This window comes from Plectropomus leopardus, chromosome 11 (genome assembly GCF_026936395.1).
Source record: "Plectropomus leopardus strain MGB_pleo_1.0 chromosome 11, ASM2693639v1, whole genome shotgun sequence".
NCBI classification, from domain to species: Eukaryota; Metazoa; Chordata; class Actinopteri; order Perciformes; family Serranidae; genus Plectropomus; species Plectropomus leopardus.
In genome coordinates, this window is record NC_142186.1 from 20,967,580 (window position 1) to 20,988,628 (window position 21,049).

Below are 21,049 nucleotides of genomic sequence, written 5' to 3' on the forward strand. Positions count from 1 at the left end.
AGCTCTAGTTGTAATACATCAGTTGGGCTCTTTCATCTCTATATATCTGTTTCTCTCAGTGTGTGTGTGTGTGTGTGTGTGTGTGTGTGTCTCTCTCTCTCACTCTCCCTCCCTCGCTCCCTCATGTCATCACAGCCACCCTCCTTTTCTTCTCCCCTCACTCATGCACTTTGCCACCAGTCAGGTCTGTGGGTCTGTGTGGTCATGTTGTGGCTGCTCTGCTGCTGAGAGACTTGTTTCAGATGCCCTAAAACAGGAAAAAAAACCCAAGAAAACCAAGCACAAGAGAGATCAAACAGTAAGTAATTTATTATGGGTTTTAAATTGAGTAAGCAGTTACCAATAACTTCCTTATTTGTGTTTACATAGGCATGATATATATGGGAAAAAATGTGTTTTACATTCTGGAATATTTAATATTTATGCACTAAATAAATATGAATAAATATAAATAATTTGACCTATTTTATAACGCTTTTATTTTCTCCTGCAACTAGAAAATGACATTTTTCATTCTTGTGCTAGAAGAGCTTGTGATATTTTGAAACAATGTGGCGCGGTGCAACAGTGACTCAAGGGGTTGTTGCCACATTGTATTTCAGTGTGCATGTTGCTAAACTAAAAATGGATGCCTGTATGTTTTTTATTATAAATGAAGTTTCCCACAGCTGCTGCTGCTTTCTTAAAGAGGCAATCATTTTTTATAAGACTGACTGGTTCTTAAGAGTCAAAGCACAGCACTCTCTGTCACTCAAGGGACCACAAGGGAGAAAAGAGCCTGAGGTGGTGTAATATCCACAACGCTTGCACCCATATGGCCCATATTGGGAAATATGTCCCTCTAGCCAATAAAGGGCTTTCTGAAAAGTAATTTACTTCTACTACTTCTGCCCACATATATATTATCTATACTTTCATAGGGCAGTGTCATATTTATGATAAAAAAAAACTGAAATTATAGTCACTGAAAAATAGAGTAAACGGAAAATGAGGGACTGAAGGGCACAGTGACCTGATTGGATGAAAGTGTTCCCTTTAGTCTATAATCACTTAAACTGCATCACTACTTCCCTCAATCTATAATAATGTTTTTTTATGCCATTTACTCATCATTTTCTTCAAGATTACCGTGATATACATTTATTTTGGGGTCATGCATTTTACTGTAAAATATATTCTGTTTAACCCACTCTCTGCAAGCAATTATTGGTGGCCACTCTCTGTTTATCACGGCATTATTTACTTCTATCAAATCCTCTCACATCGGCTTCCAATTCTCACTTTAATTTATTGATTGCATACAGGTGATGCACTCTGCAGGGGATTGTTCTTCTCTGTGGTGACCTTCACCCACCGCTTTACTGTTTTGTTATAATACAATCCCCTCTTATTCCAAAGGGGGGCAGTCTTCATCCTGTTAAATGTGATAATAGGCCAACAACATCAGGCTGCTATTATGTTCATCTCTGCAGATAACATAATGCATTTCCAATGAAATCCCTGCCAAAGTGATTGTGGAAATATGGATTAAATATTAATTATTCAGACCAGCTCAGTTTAAAAAAAAACTCTTAAAGTACAGAGGATGTCTTACAGAGAGAGATTTTTAAAGGTTACATTGGACATATGATACAAAGACAACATCATCATAATATGAGCTGCAGGCTGTTTCTTGAGATGCTTAAACACGCGTGATAATGTGCATTTAAACATACACGGCACTCACATTCAAAAGCACCTCAAAGAAAATTAGGCTTAAGCTACAGCTGGTGGTTTACATGGGGCTGGAAATGATCACACGGAACATATCTTGATCACACCTATTGAATTAAATGTTAAAGTGTATTAAGGACAGAGAGGGAGCCTTTATTTTTTTATATTTAAAAAAAAATGTGCTTGCTGTTGATTGAGGTAGGTGGTTTGTGTCTGGCTTTAAACCACAGCTCCCTGCACCTATCTCCCTCACATCAGCGCCAGCAGATACTGTAATGATCATTGTCTGTTTGCCCTGACCTCTAAATGACTTTCTGTCTTGACTCACAAATGTTAATGTTTCCTGTAAGCACCAAGTTCAATATTGACAAAGAGAAAAAAAAGAAACACTCACATTTTCTACTTTGTTTCTCCACAGAAAGCTGCCTGTCTCAACCACTTGTATGTACAACTTCATACATTGTATCTACAAAATAAAACATGCAAATTATAAAATAATGACACAATAACCACAAGGAGTTTTTTTCTTATTTTATTTTGTCCTGTACATTTTTTTATCTTGCTGTATTTGTTTGTCTTGTCTTATGCATTTACTTCAGTTATCTTACTGTATTCTATTGTTTTTTTCTTTTTTTTTAACATGGAATTGTATTTATGTGCTTAAGAAGTCAAGGTAAAACTGGAAAAGTAAAATTCTTAGTAAGTCTTGCTTTTTTCGTTGTTCATTATTTGTATTAATGCACACAGAATAATATATTTAAATAAATTACTTTATTTCCAAATTATAATCCAGCACTGGCCTGTACAGTAACGGTTAAAATGGAGGGATGGGAGGTTCCCACTTCTTTGGGGCCCTCAGAAGCCAAAGAGAACAGCTCATCATCAATAGGTATACAGCTAATGTGATACTTACAGGAACAGTGTGTAAGATTTAGTGGCCTCAAGTAGTGTGGACTGCAAATTGCAACCAGCTAAATATCTCCTGGTTAGAATTCTTGCAGTGTTCATTGTTTAGGAAGTTTTTACAAGGAGCTGAATTATCCGCTTAGAAATGAGCATGAAAAAAATGTGGCATGTGTACGACCCCTTAAGCAGTTTCACCCTAAAAAATTAGTGTTTTTCCATTGCTCTCGTCACAGAGGGGCTACCAACTTCTGTGGTTGAACCGAAAACGCATATCTAGAGTCAGTGTTTTGTTTGTTCATTCAAACAAAAACACATCGACTCTTATATTCAGGTGTTTGATTCTGTCAATATATCCCTCTAAATCCTCCACACTGGACCTTTAAATGTACATATATACTTTGAGTTTTAGTTTCAGTGCACTGTTTATACCTGTTTTTCTCACAGTTAACAGGTCTTGTGAGAATCTGGAATGCTACATGGTCCTCATCAAGGCGGAGAAGACAGCCATTGGCTCCATCTGTTTCCTGGCAGGTCCCATCACACTGCTGGAAAATGCTCTTGTGTTGGGAGTGATCGCTGCCACAGCCACCTTGCGTCAGCGGCCCTCATATCTGTTCATTGCCAGCCTTGCTCTGGCTGACGTCTTCGCCAGTTGCTTCTTCACCACCAGCTTCTTGGACTTTCACCTCTTTCGGCGCAGTGACGGCCCCACAGCCTACCTCTTCAAATTAGGTGGTGTCACCATGGCTTTCACCAGCTCAGTGGGGAGTTTACTGCTGACCGCTCTGGACCGCTACCTGTGCATCCAGCAGGCCTCCAGCTATAAGGTGCTTCTGACCCGCCGGCGAGCTGTGCTGAGCCTGCTGATCCTCTGGAGCGCCACCATCCTCATCTCCTTCTTGCCTCTGATGGGCTGGAGGTGTCCCACAGGGCTGAATCCACCCTGTTCACGCCTGTTTCCCTACATTAACCAGGGCTACCTGGCCTGCTGGACCAGCTTCACACTGGTGCTTCTGGCTCTCATTTTGGGAGCTTACGCTCTCATCCTGTGGAAGGCTCACCGCCATGAGTCTGCCATGACCAGCCTCCAGGGAGCAGCGGGGACAGGCCAAGCCCGCATGAGAATGGATATCCGGCTAGCACGCACCTTTGGCCTGATCCTGCTCATACTAGTGAGCTGCTGGCTTCCTGCACTCTCCTTCATGTTGGCTGATGTCTCTGTGCTCCTGACCCACACCCAACAGAGGGCCTTCGCCTTTTGTAGCACCCTCTGCCTGGTTAACTCTGCAGTCAACCCACTGCTGTATGCACTGCGCTGTCGAGAGCTAAGAGTTGCTTTACAGCAGTTGGTACAAAGGCTGTGTGAGATTGGGAAGTGTAAAAAATCACCAGAGGATTTAGCCCCAGGATTACCCAACACAGAAGACAACAACTGTACTGCTGTCATGGAGGATGAGATGTCCAGGTGCAGAAACACACGATTTAACTCAATCTCAGAAATGGTGAACAATCAGAGGCAGGAACTCTGAGAATGAGTTGAAATGAGAGAGTAATTGTAAAGATTGAGATTTGTCTGAGTTTGAGGCAGCGTGCTAAACAGATATCACTGAGAACTTCACTCTAGATTATGAATCAAACCTTCACATATCAAATCAACACATATGAGCAGATTTCATTCCCATCAAATTACTGTGGGAATTAGTGCTGGCATATACTCCAGCTTGCCTTTTTGATCCTTTTTAATGTGGTAAAGGCTGTTAGATAATAACAGCTGAACACTGTTAGTAAAAAAGATCAAACAGTCCATAAAATGTGCTACATATTTAGTTTTACTTGCAGTTACAAGATACATCAGAAAAATGGCTTATAGGAGAAAACATTGAGCTTGGCAAATATTTTGTCATCATTAAATATGACTTAAATAATAACGATAAGAATACTTAACATGGTAGATTTCCAAATATAGTAAGGACCATACACTAGTAAGAGATTCCAGTGGCTTCTTGTCTGTATGCATTGGTTTAGAACAGACAAAAGATTAAGTGTATGTTGGACTGGAAGCGAGATGATGTCATGTGGAAATCTAACCCAAAGGCGTTAATTTTAGGGGAGACACAAAGGACATATCCCCTTCAATATTTAGATTGCATTTATTTTAGATGTGCATTTGCCTCCTTCAGTAAAAACCTGAAAGAAGAAGAGGACTTTTGTTTTGAGAGAATTACAATATTTACACCATAAACTGATGCAGATAACAGTGCATCAAAGTTCCAGGCTGTTCTCACAAACTGTACATTTTCCTACATAGGATATAATATGAACCATTCTATAAGGATACATTGGCAATTTTACAGGAATGCAGCGAATTACGGATTTGATACTCAAAAATTTCTGGTGGAAGCCCCCCCAGACTCCTTGGTTCATATGTTTCCCTCAAGCGGCAACCTCCGAGGCTGAGAAATAAAGACAATGCAGAACAGGCCAAAACAGTAATTCATCGCCACCTGAGGCTGACTCCAATGCCCATTATTTATTATATATTTATTATAGTTTACGGTGTGTCCCCCTACCCAGTGTTGGAGCGAAACCTACGCCCTTGATCTAACCTATAACCTTTGCCCTGTTTGCCCCCATGTTGGTGCTTCAAAGCTCTAACTCCTTTGACTTACACTGTGTCCTCATGAACTGAAGTGCTGATTTAACTTTTGGGTTTGCCACATGGTAGAAAGGTGGATTTTTTTGCTCGTATGCTTGTTTATGTTTGAGTATTTGTCCCTGAGCATGCAGGAACAGAGGACCCGTTGGGTTATCCCATCTGCACATGAATGCCAGGACTCAACAAAAGCCCCAAGCACGGGAGGATTTCACACAATGTTCACCACATGAGTCCCAGCAGTGTGTCGAGGTAAATGGGGCACATGCTATGAAGAGAACGAGCACAGACACTAGAACACTCTTTGCAATAGTTACAATTGGCAGCTTCAGTAGAGCACTTATTGACATTCACTTAAAGTCACTGAACACGTTTTAACCACCATATCAACTGATTAAAGATGATACTTAATCACACTTGATTTAGACTCGTTATATGTTCCTCTTCAAGAAAATTTAAGTAGTTAACCTTACTCATCTGTTGTCAATGTCAAGTGGCAAAACGAACAGCGACAAGTGACATGATGAATGGTACAATTCTGCTATGCCAGAAAATAAGCCATAATGCAAATATACATAATTTTGAATGACCAAGAGATGCAGCATATTTTTAAAAACTGTTTCCAAAAAACAAAAGTGTAAAGGATGATCACAGGTTATATATACTCAGTTAACAGTTTATTATTAAGTCTAATAAAGGGTTATCATTTTCAGATTTTTAATTTTTGTTGTTGTTGTTGTTTTAGAGAGATCTAATACACTGTAAGTTGGCATTTGTGTTATTTTGTATATTGTATTTAAATGAATAAGGGTAGATTAAATATTATGATATTATGAACACCTCTCTGTATAACGCAATATTCTTCAACACCTGCAAAATGATCATAAAGTTGCCAGTGGGTAGATTTTATTTTTCAAAATCCTATACATAATAACAATACATAATACAATAGATGAGGAAAAATATAAATGTATGTCCTATTCAATGGAAAATCAAGAATAACGCTTCTGCAGATTTTTACAAGGAGATAGCTGCTGTATGTCATATTGCTGAATACTTTACGGCAGTATACGCTACTCTAGATGCAAGCTACAATAAATACTGAATAACAGTGTCCTGGCTGCGTGTTTAGTTCTTCTCATGGGTTGTTAGATACTCTGTCACTGTTGGGAGAGACCTCAGTTCATGCACTTCACTGACACACCAGAGAATTATACAGTAACACTTAACTGGGCCTCATAATCTCTCTCTGTGTCTCTATCCACAAATAGTTGCGTACCCCTGCCCCCTGTAAGAAAGAGACCTATACATATAGGCCTAACACTAGGCCTATATGCTAATTTTAACACAGTTTTTTTGATACATTTTTTGTTCATTTTGTACATTTTATTTTTATCTTAATGTGACCTCTGAATTTAACACTGATTAAAAATCATTTTAATTTCATATCCTTGTATTCATTCATCTGCGGTGTAGAGTAATATGGGGGCCAATTTTTGATACACAAGAAAATCTCCCTCTTTTTCACAGTCTATTGCAGGTATGGATAACAATAATGGCTGCAGATTATTTTGTATTGTTCAAATTGAATAGTAATTTATTATGCATTAAAAAGCCAGGCTACAACTGTAAAAGAGATGTTAATCCCACTGAGAAGCATACAATTAACTAGCCAGAAGAATGCAGTGTAGTGGACACTACTGCACATTTAAACTGATGTCTGATTCATTACTGGACAGTTTCAATAGGTTACTCAAAACAATAGACTGCACTAAGTATAACAGGTTGTTGATGCATGTGATACAGTGGGAGTGATAGCATGTACCTGATAAAACAAAGAAAGATGAGATCAGAAAGCAATCTACAATACAATTGTTGTATTGTGCATACAAAACAATACAATTCCTATTTTTTTTTTGTCACAGTATAAAGTGTGATCGAGCTCTCTTTTCCACCAGTTTGCTGCTCAGGATCTATTCCAGGTCATTATCATGCATGAACATTGCCTTTTGTTAGTCGTCCATCGATAACCATCAATAAGATATCGACAACCGTTGTGTTTAGTTTGCAGAGAACATGTGGAAATACAACGTTAGTGGTTGACAGACGACAAATAAACACATAAAAACTGCTCTACTGAAAGAGATTAAAGTCTAACAGCACTGTGGAGTTCATTTTTAATCTGCCTGATTTACCTGACCACCACCACCAGACGTCTCGTGAACCTTCAATTTGAGTTCAACGGAAAGCAATCAATGAAAACGATAGGGTTGTGCAGCAAGACATCGAAGCGTAAAGACGGTGAAATAGAGAATGAAATAACAACTGGTTCATTTATTTAATACGTTAAACATTTGAAATGTATGAAACGTTAAGAATTTCGATTGGAATCGGTTGAATTAACACTATGATATGTTGTAAATATTTGAGAACCCCCCTCTTTCCGTCAATGGTATGGTCGGCCATTGTGACGTTTTAAAAATTCAGCAGGAAGGGTCGGCAGTTGGCTTACTACTCAGAGAAGAAGATCCGTTGTTGTGTAGAGGAAGAAAGGCTCAAGAATTTAGAGCAACGTTTAACGGACAAACTACGAGCGTTAAACCCCAGCTTTTTCGGGGATTTTTCCTCCAAGTTATTTTTTTCCGTTTGCTTTAGCTAACATGGCTTGTGGAGCAACGTTAAAGCGGTCGATGGAGTTTGAGGCCCTCCTCAGTCCCCAGTCTCCCAAGCGGAGAAGGTGCAATCCACTACCGGGGACTCCTGGCACTCCGTCCCCGCAAAGATGTAACCTCCGTCCCCCAGTCGACAGCCCAACGCATTCGATGTCTCCTCCGGCCATAGGAGGCGAACACAGGCTCACTCCAGGTATAAATTGAAACCAGATTTGACGTTTTTTTCTGCGTTTCAGGGTGGGTGTCATGGGGGAGGGGGTTTGGGTGGAGTGGAATGGATAGCTAGCTAACGTTAGTTGAGAGAATCAGACTGGGGGTTGGAGGCTAAACGTTAGCTTAGCAAAAAGCTAACGTCAGGAAAGGAAACGTCGTCGCTAAGTTACAGATACGTATCATTTTTACGAATCAAAATAAGTCAGCGGTCGCACAAAAGTAGAGGTCAATCTGTAGGTATTCGTTGGTAGCCTCTTACCAGATCATTCAGATGAACTTACACGGGCTAATATTGAGCTGCACATGATTATATTAGCTTCAAAGTTATCTGCATGGCTACATCAAAAATGATTTCTAGCACTGGGGGAAAAAAACACTGCGCTTTTCTACTTTGCCTGTACAATCTGCAGCCATAGTCCTGATCACAATGGCAATTTTATCTAATACCATAATCAAGCAAACATAGGATTTAAACAAAAGATAGACATATTGTTACACATACTGTATATATTCTTATTGTTCTCCTTACTCGTGTATATTTCTGTTATTCATTGTAGCATCATGCACATAGTTTTATGATCTTCACATACTCAACACATTATACATAGTTATATATATATATATAACTGTATGATGTATTCACATACTAGTGCCAGTTGTTATAGTATTACTGTATTTCTAATTTACATTTTACATACTTTGTGCTGGTACTTATTTCTACTCTCTATAATTCTGTATGCTTGGCATCAGAGCGATTAAACGAACCACAATTTCCCCCTGGGGATCAATAACGTATTTCTGAATCTGATTCTGAAAAGAACCTGCGTATATTTTAACACTGTTGGCTCTCTGTAGAAGACAAATGGTATCACAGCAGCAGGCACATCATGGCAGGCTGTTAATTAGAAGCTGCCTGGGTAATGTTCCTTGGCTTAAGTGCCACAATTGTCTTGCATTGAGGTGGGGGTTACCATTATGCACCACAACCATTTCTTGTGCTCCTTAGGTCTGTAAGGCATTGTTCATTTCCTTTATGTCTGTCGTCTACTCTCTTTGGCCTGAAAAGCTCTGCTGTGAGCATTGGACGGGTGTGGGGCACTCCAGTAGACTCAAGATAATTACCTACGTAGATGCCTGTACTGAGATCCAGTGAGGCTTATTGTATGTGCCAGTCACTCAGATTGTGCAGTATGATAGCAGTGAGGCCTAGCTAATCCTTGCGCTTTTTGAATTTTAATTAAAAAATTGCTGGATGTCCTTGAATTTATCTGATCACTTCATTGCTGTTAAATGTTAGAGGATAACATGACGGGAGACAGCTAGTCCATGTTGTTAACGCCTAGATTGTCATTATGTGCTTTCCAGCAGTTAGAAATCCATTGTGGACAGCAAAGCATATTATAAAGAGCAGTAGTGTTAGTTAGCCTTCCTGTTGCCATGAGATGTACTGCCTTCCATCGTGCCACCAAGTATTGACAGTGAAAAAATCAGAAATGCACAGATGCATTCCACATAACCAGTTTTTATTGGCTCGGGGCTGCTTGGAGAAGAAGTGTTTTAAGAGTGATCCATTCATCATTTTCACTCAGTGACTGTGTGTTGAGCCACTTTTCTTTGCCATTAAACTGGTTAAATGAGGATGAAGTCTCCTAATTTCTTTTAATGCTAGAGATTGTCAACTTCTTCCCATGACATGGTTATCTGGCTGGGGCAAATTAGGTGTTATCCTCCACTTTGTTCTGTGCTTTTTGAATTAGGTTTCAGTTGGCTTTCTTTATGGATGATATACCTGCGAAAGAGGTGAATAGCCTGTTCAGAATTGAAAGTGAAATGTGAGCTGTAAGTGAAGATTATTTTCACTTGAACAACAAAATAACAAGAGCCCTTACAGTCCAAATTTGCACAATGTGCCTGCTGCGTCATTTGTTAGGACAAAGGTCAAATCATAGTGTCTGTTGTTCCTCTTTTTGCACTTTAAAAGAAAAAACTCTTCATAGTGCACATCATTGCAAGATGACGCGGGGGGCCCATCAACACCTACACAGATGTAGGTGTTGATGGACGTGGTGTCACAGCTGGCTTCCTGTAAAATGCATTTATTTCAGCTTCTGCTGAACCGTGCAATGGTTGTTCTGGTTAGCCAAATATTTATAATAATTAAGAGGTGTTTTGTTTCTGAGAAGGTAGAGGGCAATTCCTTGCAGATGCCTGGAAGTGACAACATATTTTCTACTATTACTCACACTATTTATGCAATCCGACTTGATTATTTGAATCCCTTACAGAGTAGCCTTCACAGTGGAGCTATGTTTATGTCAGTGCAGAAAATGAATCATTAATCATTGGAATCATATTTTTCCAGGTCTGACGTTGCTTTTTTAGCTTGAACTTTATTAAGAATCCAACAGGCCTCTTGTGCCTCTTGTTCTACTTCTTTCATAGTTGGTCTGCTGAGCTGAATTACAGCATAGCAGCTGCAAGAATGAAGTCATGTAGATTTGTCTACTGCAGACATGAGGTCCAGATACCAGGTATTATACTCACCTTCACCCAGAAAGAGGCCCCTCGTGGGACTGGTGCTGCGGGCCTGCCTTTCTGCTGTGGTTTGCCAAGTGAAAGCAGTTTTGTATTTAGTGAAAGGTCAGCTGTCATCCCTCCCACCCCGTCTCTACCCACACATGCTTTCCAGCTAGTCAGGTTTGCTTGTGGTGAGAACGGTTGTGTGTGTGTCTGTATGTGTGTGTGTGTGTGTGTGCGCGCGCGCAGGCAAGGCATGGGGATCTGACACTGCCAAGGTATCTTGGTGTGATTATTCCATAATGTAGATAGGATCACTCACTCCGTTCTCCTCTGCCTCATTCTTGTGCAGCTGGTCTGGGCTTGTGATTTGGTGAAATCCCCCCCAGATGAGGCAGGGTTTTCTTTTTTTCCTGGGACACGATGTTATCTAAAAGGCTGGACTGGATGACTTCTGTCATGTTTTATAGCTTGGGAAGAAAAGTGGGCAGGTGATAGTTCAGGGCTGAAACCTGGGTGAGGCTGCAAGACTGCTCATGCGTCTTGGGCTAAACTCCGCCTGCTGTGTGGTCAAAAAGCTCTTTGTCCAGAAGATTTAATTTGAATATATTTTCATGTTAGTCATTCTATTGATTTGTTTTTTTTGTGCTACATGTTCCAAATGCATTAAAAAATATTGTCAGCAGTGGTGAGAAGCTTGCTTACAGAGGGTAAGCAACAACATGATAACAGTAACTGCAACTACATAACAGATAAAGTGGCTTTTACTTACCTTACCTGTGTGAAAATACTGTGAACACACGAACATATGTCGGGAAATGTTGCTGAGGGTGATGTTTTTCGTCTTTAAACTGCTACACATGCAGTGCAACGTCTCTTTTTAAGACGGTGCCCCGAGATTTGTTGTTTTGCTTTCAAGCTGGAAACTTTTAACAACAAAAATAAAATAAATCCATCTAAAATTATCTAAAATAAATCTAATATAATAAAATCACTCTCAATTAGTGTTTTGTTTCTCACACCAGTCTTGAGAACGGTTATAGCAGTTGATAATGCAGCAAACTTTCACCATCACAGTGTGTTTCAGACTGAATAACTGGATAAACTCGACCGCGTCTGCTATTGGTACTCAGCATTCTTTGAAGTTTATTGCCGGTTGGAAAACAACGTTTTGGTGCATTACCGCCGCCAACTGGTATGCTACTTACCATCTTTACAATAACTACTGTGTCTTTAAGTCCCACAAAGCTTTCCGCTGCTGATTACCACTGTCATCATAATCCTATTCTCTATATAACCCTGTACATTAAAAGTGGGTATTGGTGTTAAGTGATGACCATTTTGATTTAAGTTTCTGTTCTAACTACTTAAGCTAAAGTCAGAAACAAACACTCAAAACACTTGGCTGCTGGATTTACATGAGTCCCACCAGATTTAATAAGTTACAATCAAATATGTCTGGAAATTGAAATTCTTCAGTGACAATCTTTCTGATAGTCTCTTGTTTTGTTGCTATTTCACATGTCCGCAGTCACTTACTGCGGAAGGGCAACTTCAAGTGACCCATAATACATCACACACTACTTCCTGGCAGTTAGGACATTTGAAACCCACCTCCCCCCACAATTCTTTAGCAGTGGAGGGTGAAATGAAATGAGTCAGCTTTGTTTTCTCTCCACCACCACGTCCAATCTATCTGGCCGATCTCCTGTCGAATTCACTGTTTGGCCTGCGCCTAAGCCTTTTAGCTGAGGCTCTCTCCACTGTGTTCCCCTGGCTCCCGGAAGTCTCTGTGATTGATTGCTTGGCCTGGTTGTGGCAGGGTCATTGTTGCCAAGCAACGCCCACAGTTGAGCTACTAGTAGTTGGCAGAGCTGCAAGTGACAGGCAGCGGGAGACAGTTTTCACTTGTCAGTCAGATATACCCAGGAGTAGTGATATCCAGTTGGACCCATTAATTTGAGGTTGCTGTCATGGGTTAATCTCTTGTTGTCAGCGTTCAGTGACTCAAGTCTGCGAACACAAAGATAAATACTGCATGATGGAATTATACAGAAGCATAGTGCCAAATAAAATTAGTTTTGGTTTTATTCTCTCCAGAGTTGCCAACTCTTGCTCACCTGTTCGTACAGTCTTTGTTAAAACAACAGTCACACTGAGTTGCCATTTCTATTACTTTCCCCCAGGAAGCTGGTAAGAGGAGGTGGTGACATCTGCAACCCTAGACAATCCTACAAAAACACAAAGCAAAAAAAAGTCACTGCCTGTGTTTCACCAACACACCAACTGTCTCCTATTATTCAAAACTCTTGAGCCGAGTCAGTCGATAGAAACTGACAACCTAACCGTATGACACTTTTTTAAACATGTATGTGGTCACATATTCTCAGCCAGACTTAATTCTCTAGTATCTAATCATAAAAAAAACCCCAAAATATATTTAATGTACAGTGATTAAAAACTCCCCACAAAAACAGCTAATCCCCACACTTGCAGAAACTGGGATATGTGAATATTTTGCATTTGTCTTCAAGTAATGACAAACTATGATCAGTTTTTTGTCAGTTAGAGCCATGTTGTCCTCCCGCAGTGGCATGGCTTTATTATGAGTGAAAAGCCTCGTGGTCGCTAAACAAACAGCCTGTCAGATTAGGCTCTTGTATTGTTAATGCTGGAAGGTTTCAGAGGCCACATACAGCAGGAGTAGGGGACTCCATGGAGGCACCAGTTTAAAAGTACATGACCACATACAACATGGCTTTTTTTTTTTAAGCGTCTCTGTAAAGAACATCCTGCTTTACTCACCATCCAAACAAGCATACTGATGAGCACCCTGAAGTGACAACATGACTTCTGGCTTTCTCCCCACCCAAGATAAATGAGGCACACGGTTCCTCAGACAGAGACACAACATGTAAAGAGACTTCAGCCCTTGTATGAATCGAGTAAGATAGTCTCTACGTTTGGTTATCAGCTGTATTGGAGGCCGTGGTGTTTTTCTCTTGTTTTTCCCCAGGATGTTTTGAACTTTAACCGTATTATTAGATATGTGTGTGAGATGGCTTTGACCCAGCAGCTGCATTACCTTAATTTATAAAAAACAAACAAACATGTTAAATCACTTAAATACAATGAAGTATAATTTGCAAGGCTAAGATTATCAATTATTTTTGTTTTACATTACCAGTACCGTTATTTTTTTAGATTCATCATTTGGTACATAAAAATACTTTTTTTTTATATCTAACTAACAATCTAAAATCCAGAAATATCAAATGTACTATCATGCAAGACTAAGACCAGCAGCGAATTCTTACACTGTAACGCCTACCTGGTGAAATTACAGGAAGGTATGAAAAAACAGGTTCTGCCCAAGCCTAAACTGCACCCACTGAATGTTTGCCATTTTTGCCTACATTGCCTAACATTGCACAGTTACTAGTTTATCAGAATAGTTTCCAGTTATTTTTCTTTTGATCAATTAATTTCTTAAACAATTTATTAGATTAGATTAGACATTACATTTTTTCCTTTTGGGACCTTTTTACAGACTTAACAGACAACTGCAAGCAGACATTTGACATGACTCTTTCCATGACATACTGTATATACTTTATGCCGAACTGGTTTTATTCTGACGGCATAATGTTAACTGTGAATGGGAGACACTACCAGCACATACTGAATATATATTTCCTTGAAAGCACCAGCAATACACATGAAGTGAAATCAAGATTAGTGTGTCATCACAGGCCGTATGAACGGTTCACAACCAAAACCAAAAAAATGTCACAGAGTGCAAACAACATAGTTTGCAGAGGGCCTCGGTCACTGCCTCCATCATACTGTGATCTGGTATCAGTTAACAGTGTTATGTTTTTGTTGTTGTTGTGCTTTTTAAATGTGGGTTTGGGTGCCATTTACAGTTTCTGTACTTGTTTACATGTTATTTTGATTAATTCTGACACCAAAATGAATCCAGACAATGCAGACAGTTTGGAAAGAAAGACATTCTTAATTACATCTATGAATGCACAACAAAGTACCAAACTTTTTCGGTTGTTTTACATTGTAAAATTCCAGTTTCACTCACAAGGCCTCAGAAACATTTAAAAAAGCATCTGGTTATTTAAGTTTTTTGTACATCCTTCATGTAAATGCAGATAATCCTCTTAAGCACATGTATTTTTCTGCCTTCTAAGAAAATGTGAATGGGTAATTCTCATATGAATTAGCATGATGTTTTAAGGGCTGTGTACATGTACAGTTTTTGTATCATGATACAAGCAATATCCTGTTTTACATCTTCTGCATTGCATTCTTGTATAACACAGAAGTTTCCACACAAATCAGTTTATTTTGTATATCCACCAAAACGTCAAGCATCTATTTAACCACTAAATAGGCCTCAGAAGAGTGAGAGGCCTTTACTTTTTAACAGCCCAGTAAAGAAAACTGATTTATGTGGCAGCCTTTTTGCCAGCTGTAGCTTGGCATGATGCCGACGTTATGAAATACTTTTGGAAGAGAAGCGAAAGTGATACAGTCACAGGATCAGAAAGTGTCTATAAGTCAGCTGTGTGAGTGCAGCAGCTGTAATAGGCAGGGTACTTCCCATCCATGATTGCTTTCTGGGGCCCATGTTTGGTGAGAGAAGGCACAAAGGAAGTGAGCATGAATTTATCTTCAGAACACTGTGGATGATTACTCCTTCCCGTAATAGTCCCTTTTCATGCTGGAAGCCATTCAGCATTGTATGAATGTGCTTGTGGTGGGCGTAATATTGAAAGAACACACATTAAAAACTAAACAATGAAAATACTTATGATGATAATAATAATGAATCACTGTTAAAGTCATTGAAGCAACTGGGACAACTAGATTCATAATGCCTTTTGATAATCAAAATAATGACTCTCACAGAGCGCATTATACCTCTGAAATTTTGTAATTGTAATTCCTGTAATTTTGCACTTTTAAACTGCCCAACTGTGAAAAATGTGTTCTTTATCAAGCATCCATGTCATCACAGTTATATCAAAACTTATTGTCCCTTTGTGTGACACTGACAATCACAGTATTTGTGTGTCCTCTGTCCTGGTTTTAACTGTTTGTGTCCTCCTTTCTGTTTGCTCTCTACAGAGCAGATCTTCCAGAACCTCCGCCAGGAGTACAGCCGGATCCAGAGGCGGCGGCAGCTGGAAGGAGCTTTTAACCAGACTGAGGCCTGCAGCTCGAGTGACGTCCCCAGCCCCAGTTCCTCCCTCAACGCTCCCAGCTCCCCACCAGGTATGAGGGTTTACTTTTGGCCATACACATACATTAACTTCATGCTCTCACACATATTTGGTCGTGTACAAATCTAATGGACTCAGCACAGAACTGTTGGTGCCAAATGTGTCCGTTCTGTAAGAGCAGCTGATTTAAGTCTTACTGTCCAGTTATAGAAACTCCTCCCTTTCAGTTGTTGAGTGCTGTTAAGATCAGTTTGGGGTTTGTAACGAGCTGTAGGAGGGTACTGTGTGTCTGCAGTTTTTCTACAGAGGTGATTATGGGTATACTTTGCAGGACTGGAGCTTACTGTTTGTAAAAATGCTTGCAAGCAAAAGTGAAAGTAAAATCCAACCACAGATTGCTATATCTGCGTTTTTGTTCAGCGCTGTGTTTCTTGGATGCCTGCTGCTTATGGTCTGGAACCCGGTCACTACCTTTTCTAAAGCCCCAAACTGAGCACTGAGTGGACACACCCATGAACGTCCCGAACACAGAACAATAAAGTAAATACAGGCAGAGACTTTGCCGAAAAATACAATGCACACGCTGGTAATGGATCATAAGTGAGGACTGAGAGGGATGACTTCTGTATGAGTCCATACGCTGTTCTGTTTTGGGTTTTTTCTTTTTCACGAAAGTCCTGTGTATCTTTAAATAACATGCCTGCTTTTTCGTTAGCAAGTCCTTGAAGTGACAGCCAAATCAGACATCAAAACCATCAAAAAAAACAGAATTAGATTTTTTTTCTAAGCCTAATCTTTGTAACAGTTACAAATGATAAGGTCATTCATACTACAAGGCCTGCCAAAAGACCCCTGGCTGGACCTGCACAACCCACTCAAGTCTCAAGAGGCAGCAGCATACTGCTGCTCATCACTAGGGCAGAGGGATTGTGATTCCAGATGTGAGTTTGTGAGAGATTTATAGTTGTTTGTGCCAAAACCAACCAACTCCTGAAATGGAGATGTCTCTCTCATCTGAGTTCGGTCATATCCTGTTAAGATTCCTGAAGAAGTCTCCAAATAAACATTTCTTTCATGCTGCATCATATCTAAACCATAACAAATCAAACTGATATAAAGTGGAAAAGTGGAGTAATTTTCAGTAACTGTGATTATGTGAGCAGCTCAAAAATAGAGATCTTACAATCTTTTCTTTGTAAGTCAGTACAGATGTCATACTGGTAAAAATCTGCATCACACAAGATTGAACCTAGAAAAGCACATTTCTAGTTGAATTTTTCAGTGGTTGACAGGGATTCATCCTCATAGAGAAAACAATGAAGAAATTATTTCCTTTTACAAATTGCAGTCAACATAAGCAACCTGTTTACTGAAAACGTACACCGTTTTATTATTCGTTGCACTGGCGCATGAACATTGTGTAGATTTTGGCAGGTTTACAGTTTGTTTCAGCCCATCATTTGTTTACATATGGTCATCATATAGAGAAAAACAGAACACAATTCATCATTCATAAGGACAAACACTTGCTTTTTGCTTCTGCTCCTCTTTGAAACACATTTGTTCTGCAGCAGTAGAGATGCAGTTTGATGCTTCAAGCACAATTTGTCAGTTTGGGTGCAAGATGTAATCCAAGCCCCAGGCCTTTCAGCTCCGGTGTTTTTCCTTCTCGCTCTGCAGGACGGTCCCATAGATCACACTCGCTGCACTGTTACTAACCCGGCCTCTTTCCGTCTCTGAGACAGCCATTAAACCTTCATCCTCGCTCTGCCATTCTCGCCTGTGATTTACAAACATTTTAGTCTAAACAGCTCACAGCAGACCTCAAAGACCTCTGGGTAAGGGATCACCCAGCTAAGGCTGGCTCCAGTTGCACTGTGACAGACACTGGGGAGAGAAAGGGCCCACATTAGTGCTGCATGACCCTTTTGGCTGGCAGAGGTGAGGGACGACAGAAAGCAACGCTGTAAATCTGCACCTGGTAGAGCACCTATTTCTAGCGAAAGAACATGTCTGTGTCTGTCCTCTTGTCGCTGCGCCGGAGATGAGAGTGAGTCAGCTTTTTCACAGCCGGTCTGATATTGTGTTTCTCAGGTGCCTCAAGGAAGGACCAGCCCTCGTTTACACTGAAGCAGGTGAGCTACCTGTGTGAGCGGCTGCTTAAAGACCACGAGGAGAAGATCCGGGAGGAGTACGAACAGATCCTTAACACAAAACTCGCAGGTAAAAAACATTTCTCTGAAAATGAACAAAAGCTATTAGACCACAGCGCTCAGTTTGTCTGGACAGCATTTCTTTTTTCCATTCTGGCACTAAAGAACAGTAAAAGTGTCACTGTTTAATGAGAAACATCCTGCCCCCTCCCATATGAGCATATTGTCATATCATAACTGATAACGTCTGCAGTGCTGGCATCCATGGCTCCCTCGACCAGAGTTTATATGCTCCTAGATGCCAAGACTGTAAACGAACAGGAAACAAGTGCAATAAAGACGGTAGAATTGTGTCTAGCAGCTGAAGCAAAACTGTATTCACTGTATTCAAAAATACATGTGTCTGTTTGTTTTGGCTCTCCATTTCCATTAAACTGGCATTTTTTGTACCCAAAACAGCTTTGTCAGAGTCTTAAAATTGTAAAATGCCTACTTTGGTATTTTGGTGTAAACCTGGAAAACGGAGAGTAGCTTCTGCAAAAAGATGAGAAGATAGCTCAGCCATAGTTGGGGGTTGTATGCCATTAGGCTGAACTTAAAAGTCAAGATGAAATGAAGAATGCTTTTTTAAATCTATTTTAGAGCACATCCCAAGCCATATTGTGCCCCCATGTACCATTGTATGCCAAAAATATATAAAAATTATATTTCTTCTGCTAAGTCAGTGTGTCTTCTCCCCCCAAAATACAGTTGTTAAAGGGCTGCTGGCTTGAATTTAGTTTTTTTTTTCACTGAGGAAAGTAGTATCTATGACAACACCAGATAATTTTACAGTTGACTTCTGCAACTAACATTATCTGAAACATACGATGGACTTTGTCTCTCGCTCCCCGATGGTTACTTTTATCCTCTTAGCCGTACGCCGCCAAGGCCTCAGTTATGGCGGCCATTTTTCGAAGATCAAATCAAACTCCTGACGCTATATTCAGCCCGCCTATCCTGTTTTCTTCGTAAATATGTCACGATACTGAAGCCCAATACTGTCAAAAGGCTGTTTCAACTGGACTTCAAGAGGACAACCTTCTGTTGCCTGTAACTGTTTCTGTGATCACTAATTGCTGTTGTCATTAAACTGTATATATGTCGATTTTTCAGGTTATATTTATGTACTGAAAGGTTTGTTTATTTGACAATAGAAAGGGGACCTACAGAAATGAGAGCTGTTTTGTGAGTTTGTACTGTATTAAAACAGTACAGGTGGTCACTGAGCAGGAGGAGAACAGAAGTTTAACAAGCTGCAGCTCAGCAGTCTCACCAGATGTTTGTTGTGATGCACAATTTTATTGTTTGCCTCCTGAATGCAGGACAAAGAGCACATTTTGCACTTTTTCTGTTCTGTGCAGGTCTTTCATCACATACAGAGCTACTCTGAAAAAGACCCGGAAAGGTGATGTTTTAATTTATAGCTCACATAGTCACCTTTATGTTCTTCCTTTTTACAGAACAATATGAATCTTTTGTGAAATTCACACAAGACCAGATCATGCGAAGATACGGAGCCCGGCCTGCTAGTTGTAAGTACCTTAAAAACCGCCATTTCCTTCCCTGTCAGAGTCCAAGTTTCTTTCTTATGTGTGTTCAGAGTTAAATCTGGTTATCTTATCTGACTGTGGCATCAAATCATTTTCTGTTTCAGATGTCTCCTGAACTCACATCGGTGAGACCTCAGCTTCCTCTCACAAGATGGCTGCTCTTCTACTGCCCCCCTTCTACCTGATTTTCATTTTATCCCCCCTCCCCTCCCCCTCCCGTCTCAAACTGTTTGGGTGCCATGGTTTATCCTCTTTTCAATCCAAACATTGATTTCTTACTTCAAAACTATTGCTGCTGGCCAAAAGGTAGAAGAATCTGAGAGATAAACTATGTAAGAAGCCCGCCCCTTTTTTTGCCCCCTTTTTTTCTTGTTCATATGCTCTCTCTGGAAATCCTGAATAAAGCAAATCTGTGTCAAATCTCTTGCCGGCGCTGTAGAAAAAGCTTATTGGCTCATGTGGTCATTCTGTATAACCTTCCAGCAGCTGTATTTAAAGGCTCCTGCTTCTCACATTGTCCCAATTTTCTTGCCCACTCCTCCTTCTCCCTCCTCACAGCTCTTAATATGAGAATGTGGATTTTTCTCCCTTTTGAAAAAAATAAAAGTTCTGTGATTTAAGTCTGTTGTTTGGAGTGTTTTCTTGAAGCACAAATGTCTTTTTAGTAATACTGGTGGTTTTTGAGCTCTGGATACTATCACATAATCTCAACAGATGAAGTCTGTTCAGTTGAACTGTGGATGTTTAAATTTCCATTTCCCCAGAGTGCCTGAAGGACTTCTCACCCGTGTTGGCCGAATATTGGAATTTAAACGTTCAGCCAAGATAATCTCACCTAGAGCTGTAGCTGGTTATAGAAAATTCATATTTTCATTATGTTCTACATGTAGGACGATGATGTCATTGTTTTGAAAATCACAAGTAAATCTCAAGTCTTAAACTTGTAAGTTTCGAATCCTAAATGAGTCATTATGTGGTGATACATAACAGTAATACCAATATCAAATATACAAAAAAATCATTGACTGCTATTTAAAATGTACATTTATTTGTGTAAAACACGTTTGCTAAAAAGCTATTTTAGCTATATTGCAATTTGTTTTTTCTGTTTGACCTCCACATATTTTTTATATGTGAACTTCACCTTTGGGCAAGTATTTTCATGTGAAAATGCTTAAACCCATGAGAAGATATGAGTATTTGGTGTTAATTTCCAAGTAGAGTTGCAAGTTGGTTTTTTTTTATCAAATTTGAGAGTCTAGTCCAAATCTCTACTATTAATTGTATGAGACATTTTTCTCAGGCGCTTTTTTTTTTTTTTTTTTCAATTTTAACGTTATTTTAAATTGAACAATCTGGGTTTAAAAAATTACTGTGGGCCTTACTTTATAAT

The 21,049-nt window shown here is 39.8% G+C and overlaps 2 protein-coding genes across 2 annotated transcripts; both read left to right on the forward strand.

The window, feature by feature from the left end:
* The first annotated feature begins 104 nt into the window (after positions 1 to 104).
* On the forward strand, positions 105 to 6,386 carry cnr2 (cannabinoid receptor 2). The gene is given in 5 exon segments (XM_042490710.2): positions 105 to 298; positions 2,132 to 2,154; positions 2,507 to 2,602; positions 3,064 to 4,124; positions 4,126 to 6,386. Coding segments are annotated over 3 exon segments (1,170 nt in total). The 5' UTR covers positions 105 to 298; positions 2,132 to 2,154; positions 2,507 to 2,532; the 3' UTR covers positions 4,165 to 6,386.
* A 1,379-nt stretch (positions 6,387 to 7,765) lies between these two features.
* On the forward strand, positions 7,766 to 20,276 carry akirin1 (akirin 1). The gene is made up of 5 exons (XM_042490109.2): positions 7,766 to 8,137; positions 15,817 to 15,963; positions 18,006 to 18,134; positions 19,567 to 19,638; positions 19,761 to 20,276. The coding sequence occupies exons 1-5, from the start codon at positions 7,933 to 7,935 to the stop codon at positions 19,769 to 19,771; spliced, it is 564 nt and encodes a 187-aa protein (XP_042346043.1). The 5' UTR covers positions 7,766 to 7,932; the 3' UTR covers positions 19,772 to 20,276.
* Positions 20,277 to 21,049: the final 773 nt, after the last annotated feature.

Bases quoted from the DNA above. Each gene is read 5' to 3' on its own strand.
- akirin1 (XM_042490109.2), top strand. From the start codon at position 7,933: ATGGCTTGTGGAGCAACGTTAAAGCGGTCGATGGAGTTTGAGGCCCTC. The intron at 8,138-15,816 runs GTATAAATTGAA...TGCTCTCTACAG, and splicing joins CGAACACAGGCTCACTCCAG to AGCAGATCTTCCAGAACCTC. The intron at 18,135-19,566 runs GTAAAAAACATT...TCCTTTTTACAG, and splicing joins CCTTAACACAAAACTCGCAG to AACAATATGAATCTTTTGTG.